We start from the raw sequence: 7,582 nt of genomic DNA on the forward strand, positions 1-7,582 counted from the left end.
TTTTTTTTTTATTCTCCCCCCCCCCCCCCACACTCACAATTTTAATGGAGAAATAGAAAATCATATCTGGATATAGAGCAGGCATCAGCACTTAGTGCTTGTGTTCCATTTTACGCTTCAACTCTCCCATTCAAATTGAATTGCAGAAGCTCAGTGCCTACAGAAACCAGAGACAATCAATTAGAGCCACAGCGCTGGGAGAAAAATCTCGGTGTCGTATCTTAACCACTTCCTCATATGCATTACAGTTGTGGCTTAAGAAATGCAGCTCAGATGTCTAGCATTTGTTCATTAGCTAGATTATTGGATTATGTTCAGCTGAGATATTAAACCCCACTGAGGAGGTTTTCACAGTTGTGGCCACACAATAAACTTTGCTATTCCCAAGAAACATACAAAAATGTTCCTCAAAATCACTCTCGGAACTTAAAAAAAACAAACAAAAAACATCAGGACTTTTATTTCATAAAGATGAAAGGATTCAGGAAAGTGCAGTGCTGATGTGAGATCAAAGATCTCATGAAAAACGAGTCCGGTCAAACTAGATAATCAATAAGGAATTGAGTTTCTCACCGTTTTGGGTATGAGATCACTTTGTTCTCGTAGTGATGTCATAACCCAAAGAAAACTGCTGGGAATTGAATTGAAGTATTTGAATTCAGGATGTAGAGCATTTGACTGGGAATCCCCTGATTATGTGCCTTTTTTTAGCTTCTATTGAAGTGTAAATATGCTGTATTGCATGCACCCATCTGGCCTCATCTCATCTTAGAAAAAATTTCTAAGACAACACGCTCTATTTAATTAAGCTTTGGGTGGGTCTATGAAAAAGGATGAGGGAACACAAATCTGGTTACAAACCGACTATATCTTTGTGGCCGTTCACACAGAAAACAGTTCTTTTTAGAGCACATGCAGTACTTTCTCACATACATAATTTGGCTTTTTTTTCCATTGCTAAAATAGGTAAGCACACTCTCAGGGAAAAAAAAAAAGTACTAAAGTTATCAGATCAGTTCCGTTTCAAAAGGTACACTTTTGGACCTTTTGGACCAAAAAAAAAGATGCATATTACTGCCTTAAAAGTACATATTAGTATCTAAGTGTGCATATTAGTACCTTTTGAAAAGGATATTGAATAAGAGGTTATGTTACGAAGGACATCATGTATCTCTGTTTTCATATTTATTCTGTGTTTAATGTGCATGTCAGCCAAATAAACCGATTTAGTGACGTTAAATTAACAGTGTGAACCCTAAAAGCTTTTCAATTACTTAATTTAAATTGATTATTAAGAAATGTGTTCTTAATGTTTTTAAAATTGAAAAGTTCACAATATGAAATGGTTTGAAAATCTGTTTTGCTCACCAAGAATTCATTTATTTAATAACAAAATTATATTATTATAACTATAATAAAAACTAATATTGTGATATATTATTGCAGTTTAAACTCTTTTCTATTTGAATCTATTTTAAAATGTAATTTATTGGTGATTGCAAAGTTGACTTTTCAGTAGCCATTACTGCAGTCTTCAGTGTCACATGATCCTTCAGAAATATATGCTGATTTGGTGTTCAAGAAACATTTCTTATTATTATCATTTAAACAATTGTGCTGCTTATTATATTTGTTAAACATGATACCTTTATTTAGGGATTATATGATGAATAGAATGTTCAGGAGAACAGCATTTATTTGAAATTGTTAAATATCATTACTGTCATCTTTGACCAAATAATGCATCTTTGCTGAATAAAACTATCAGTTTTTTTTCCCAATGAAGTCTTTCTGAGCCCAGTTTTTTAATGGTAGATTATGTCATTATAAACCCATCGCTAACAGTATTTCTGTGTGCACTAACAGTGTTTTTCTCGCACAGGTAACTGGTACTGTGGGAGGCATGCAGAGCGGCCTAAACGAGCACTTGTCTCGACTGGGCGAGATCTTTGCCGCACGGGGAGACTTTGTGCAGACACTGCAGTTCATGCAACAGATGTCAGACAACATCATTAAGCAGCTACTTGGGCTTCCTGACTGGGAAAAGGCGAAAGTCGACCTGGCCGCCATAGCTGATCAGACAGCACATGTGGAGTATTACAGGTAATGATGAGAGCTGCCACCTTGAATTTTCCCATAATGTACCTCTCCTGCAATAGATTTTCTGTGCACTGCAGCTTTATTTTCTACCCTTATTTTGTAGCAGGCAAAAATGTTATGAAATATTCCATCCTTGACTTTACATATTCGTCTAAGTGTGGTTGGGTGAAGCACCATAGTTGTCCATCAACTGCTAATGCATGACTGCATGTGTGTACAGTCTCTTTTATAGTTGCATTTAAAGCCATTTCCTTGTGTTAGACACTATAGATCACATGTTATTTACTGCTGCAGCTTCACCACTGGTCATCCATCAAAACATCCGCCAGTACCGCATTTATATTCCTGTCATCATTCCACATTGCAGATGGCAGGATGATAAGCGTTGATTTCACAATTCGTTAGTTTAGGTTGCCAGAAAGGTTAATCTTTGATAGGAAGCATATTAATATAGCCGACGTGATAGTGATAATGTGAATATGGGTGTGCATGTGTCTGAGAGCAGTTTATAGGAAGAGACACGTTCATCTATTCCCCTCTTGACAAGGTTTCAGGGTATGAAATATTAATACCTATAGAAGTTGTTCATCTATTATGAATTATTTCCAGAGACGAAGAGCTCTCTGGAGTGGCCTTGGCAGAACGCACACGCTAACAAGAAGATTTTATCTCTTAGCGATTACGCTTTTGTAGCTCAGAAGAGTCTCAGTCATGTTTTACTTAAATATATAACTAAAAATTCAACCTAAAATTCCTGAGGAGAAATAAAAAATTACACAAATGGAACAATTGTTGACATGAAAGATGAGTATAACAGGAATGTGGATAGCAAAGCTCTGATAATAACTTGGTCTTTAGAGAATCAGTTCTGATAAAATAAATGTTTCTTTTTTTTTTCCCTTGGTATTGTGTCAGATTTGAGAACAGTTTGAGATGCTGTTAAGATATTTTCTAAAACTATAGAGGAGATTAATTTAAGCTTCTGGGATTGTTTTTCCCTAGAGGAAAATCTGTGAAGCAGGTCTATGTGAAACAGCTGAGAATTTAAAGAGATTTTGTTTGTCATTTTTCTTTTAGATGGGTACACAAACACTCTCTCATTTCTTACTCTGTTTATTTTTCACACATATCTTGATTAACAGTTTCTAAACTTGGCAATGTATTGTGTGAATTCTCGCCAGCATCTCCAATCACATCATTTAATGTTTATTAACCTCTTATAAAAGTCTTCATCTGATGATTTTTCTTTCCTCTGAAGGTGGTTGACGTACCTCCTGATACTGATCTTGGATCTAGTCATCTGTCTTGCTGCTTGTCTGGGTCTGGCCAAACAATCCCGCTGGCTGCTCACTGCGTGAGTGACATTACATTGGGTTACCATGAGATGATGAATATTGGAATTAAAGACAATTGAAGATTTAGTGATGTTTTGTAGCCTTTCATAGAGTCCTCAAATTTTTAAAGGGGTCATATTGCCTTGATTTTTTGAAAATACAAGTTAATTGTACTAGGTTTCATTGAATGTTCTGAAAACATACTATTCAAGAACATTTGTTAAAAATAAGCAAAAACTGCAGTCAGAGAAAAAAAAAGAAGAAGAAGAAGAAACTCAGGGAAAAACAATAATAAAACATTTACGATATGACCCCCTTTAAAATGTTACAACATAAGATTGAATAGAAAGAAGTTAATTAAGAGACAGATCAAAGAGAAAAGAACCGCAAATAAAATGCTCTCCTTCTTCAAATATTCTCCTTGTTCTCAAAGGATTGTCTTTAATGCTGTACACCTGAAAACGACAGAATGTTTTTCATTACAGTTCTCATTCAAATGTCAAATTACAAAGGAAACCTATAGTTTAGGTGTGAGTAATTGTTTAATTTATCAGCTGGATTTTACTGCATAGTATTTCCTAAAGTAGAAAGTGAGTCATTTAGTAGCACAGTGAATTTCTGAGCAAAGAAAACTTGCTGTCATGTTCAGTGTAAAGTGAACTGTTGGAAGTGTTCTGCAGTCTAATCGAAGTAAAGGGATTATGCTTTCAGAGAGATCCTAAATTGAGATCAGTGATGGTGTATATGGTAGGCCTACAAACCCTTCATTTATAAAGATTCACGGGCCAAAATCAGTGGAATAAGCTTGGTTGGGTACTGTCTACCCAAATTTCTCTCACACAAACACAAGCACAAACTGTGTTCTCATGAAAACAAGGTCACATTTCAACCCAAAAACACAGTAGCATAATTGTTTTCCATTGTTTATGGTGTGTGTGCAGGATGATGGTCTGCGGTGTTCTGACTCTGATACTGAGTTGGGCATCTCTCGGAGCTGATGTGGCCACTGCAGTGGTAAGTTCCAGCCAGCAAGCATGTTATTCAATCAGTGATTCTGTTCGGATCATTATCCGATTCAAGACAAACCATTCAGAACACTTCATGTGATTACTTATCATTGTGCATTTGTATGTGACGTTGTTTGGTTGAGGCGGGTCACAGTCAGTCCATCGCTATCAAAAGCTTATTTATGTGACAGAGCATGACAAATAAGTCAGTCAACTGCTGTCTGCTTCCCTGAAGGAGGTGATAAACTTCCAATGTATTGCGTTTGATGTGGGTGTGTGTGCAGTCAAAAACACTGGTTTATGTGTTTATTGGGAAAAGAGTTAAATGTGGCAGATTTCATTAAACCGCATCAATGAAGGAGGAGGAAATAAAAGAAAGGGCAAGTATTGTAAAACCACTGTTGGAATTCTCTTATGTTACAATCGACACATGGTCTCTGATCTTTTCCAGTTTTTTTGTAAAACCAAACCTTCTAACCTTTTTTTTTTATTTTCATATTGTACACTAATAATGGTCTCAGTAATACCAAGGGAGAGAAATCAGCTGGTTTTGTCCTTTTGGATACAATTTAGTAATGGCTTGTTCTAAACTGCTCAAACTATGAGCTCCTTAAAAGCTTCTCAAGAGCACTGTCCAATGTTTTTTTTTTTTTGCCCTGCAATGCTTAATATGACAGCATGTATATTAAGCAGGAATATTGGAATGGAGGCCCACCTTCAGTTAAAAAAAACAATGCCTTTTGATTCAGCATTATGTCCAGAACAAGATTTTGTTGAGAGCCTAGATGAGAGTTTAGTGCATTGCAATCAAATTAATTCAGATTAAATTAAATGCATTGCATTAAATATGGCTGTGTGGATGCTTTGTTAATAGTTAATTTTTTTTTCTAACCTTTAGGCTTTTCGTTTAGGCTCAGAATTTTAATTGAGTTAAGAGAGCTTCCCTGCAAAGTCTTAGAAAAATCAGTATTTGGCAAAGTTTTATGGCTGAGTGTGACTCATTTAACTTTTATACTCCATCTATATTCTCTTTCAAACTATTTCACGCTCTCACTTATTCTCCTACTCATAACTGTAACTGGCAGGTTATGAATGCAGTTTAACAGCTACCCACAAACCAATTATATCCATCAAAAAAAGCTAACACTATAGAAGAACCAATAGAGTCTGTCAATAGAACTTGTTGCTAGTGCTGTGTGTGTGTTTTACTTACAAATCTATTTCCAAATACACAAGTGTTTTTCACACAGCTGTTCTTCCACAGCTGAATGTACACAGTCCACAGCAAAAAAAAAAAAAGGACTTGTATAATAGGCTACAAACTTGCTATGGAAGCTTGTTTCTGCCACTGAATAAGAATATAAAAAGGTAATAGCAACGTTTTATCTAAATCCAAACTGTTTTTCTTGCAATTCAAGTTTATATCCCACAATTCAGTCTTCTTTCTTACAATTCTGAATTCATATGAAAAATTGCAAGATATAAACTCTCAACTCTCAAAAAGTCAGACTTGCATGATGTTATTTCGCAACTGTGGAAAAAAAGTCAGAATTACCTTTTTTTATTTTTTATTCTGTGGGGGGAAAAACTGAATTGCAAGATGGAAACTCAGAATTACGAAAACAAATATCAGAATTGTCAGAAAAAAGTTTACATCTTGAAATTCTGATTTTTTTTCTTCTCAGAATTAAATTGTGAGATAAAAAGTTTCAATAACCTTTTTTATTTTTATTAATTTTTTGTCTCAAGGCAGAAACAGGCTTCCATAGTATGCAGCCTTAATATGGTGAGAAAATGAGTGGAACTCAGAAATAACAAAGATGGAGCTTTACTGTTTTCACTGGTTGCATTGAAAACAAACATGTATTACTAGTATAGTCTGATTCATGAACAAATTAGTCTGTTCTTTTGAGGAGTCGTTTAATATGATTCGCAAGATATCAGCTTTAATCTTATTGCTCACTGAAACCATCAGAGTGGGGACTAAACTAAAATGAAACTCATCGACTTGATGTTTATGTGCTATTTAAAAAAAATATATAAAAATGTTGGAAACATTGTAGGAAACAATGAAATATACACTCATTGGCACACCATGTGTACAGTTTATAGATATTCTGATTTATGTTTCTCTGTGTGTGTGACTAATTTGGTTTACTTCCAGGTTGCAAATATTTCCCCTATCAGCTCATTAAGAGAGAAATGTAGATGCGCCACCTCTTCAGCATCAGTGGACACGCTCAGTTCTCTGTAATGAACTCATCTTTCCTGCAGGCATTAGACACAGTCACACAGGGCTTTTGATCCTGTCTTCACGGCTAATGAATTAATGCATAACACAAGGTATTGAGCCTCAGGACTTCAACAGGATGTGGTCTTGACTTTAAACTTCCTTGCAATGAGACCAGATGAAGGGAATGTTTTAAAATTGATAGACATGTATCACTGCAGAAAAAATGCTCCTAATGGGTTGCCATGTAATAAAGGCTGAGAAATTTCAAATATTGAAGGCAGTAGAATAATTGACTTGTGGTGGACTTCTGAAATGAGGAGACAAAGTTTGAGTTAGTTGTCAATATTACCACTTGTTTTTTTTGTATATTGTATTATTTTTCAACACTTTTCTGTGCTGTCAATTTTATTCTCATCTGAATTGTTTTGAGTCTTTCTTGCCTTGTGAGAGAAATTGCTCCTGGTCGAATTGAACAATGATGTCATCATTGAATGCAAATGTATTGTTGACAGAAATATGTGTTCCTTTCACAGCCTGGGGATGATTATGTGCAGACTATATGGGAGAGTGTGTGCGTGGTGTTTCTGCATGACTGTTTTTTCCTTAGACAGACATTATAGGATAGTGTCTGCATCCCCATTTCCTGTTGCCTATATAGTATGCGTGGAGTCTGTGTGATGTGACTCGTGTCGTATGTTCCTTCCTGTCTAACAGATAGCTGTTTGTTTGGACCCATGAGTTTATACATCAAGTCTACAGTATGAGTGTGTTTGCACCCGTGTGTGCTTCCAGTGTTGGTTTATGTCCCTGCACCTATTGCTCCAAACATCCTGCAGTAACTGGAGTGTGTTTAGGTGAAATACACTTATACAAGAGTTTTGGAACAGTATATTTACTGAATATATATA

General features: G+C 35.6%; 1 protein-coding gene across 3 annotated transcripts in view; it reads left to right on the forward strand.

Moving 5' to 3' along the window:
• The window catches only part of LOC107560957 (protein tweety homolog 2-like), a 71,317-nt gene that overhangs the window by 53,289 nt on the left and 10,446 nt on the right, over nt 1-7,582 (forward strand). For all 3 annotated transcript variants that reach the window (XM_016245265.1, XM_016245264.1, XM_016245266.1), the window contains exons 4-6: nt 1,883-2,103; nt 3,359-3,454; nt 4,376-4,448. In XM_016245265.1, the coding sequence (XP_016100751.1) occupies nt 1,883-2,103; nt 3,359-3,454; nt 4,376-4,448 (390 nt within the window). The remainder of the gene's footprint in view (nt 1-1,882; nt 2,104-3,358; nt 3,455-4,375; nt 4,449-7,582) is intronic.

This window comes from Sinocyclocheilus grahami, unplaced genomic scaffold (assembly GCF_001515645.1).
Source record: "Sinocyclocheilus grahami isolate Dianchi unplaced genomic scaffold, SAMN03320097.WGS_v1.1 scaffold748.1, whole genome shotgun sequence".
Lineage (NCBI taxonomy): Eukaryota > Metazoa > Chordata > Actinopteri > Cypriniformes > Cyprinidae > Sinocyclocheilus > Sinocyclocheilus grahami.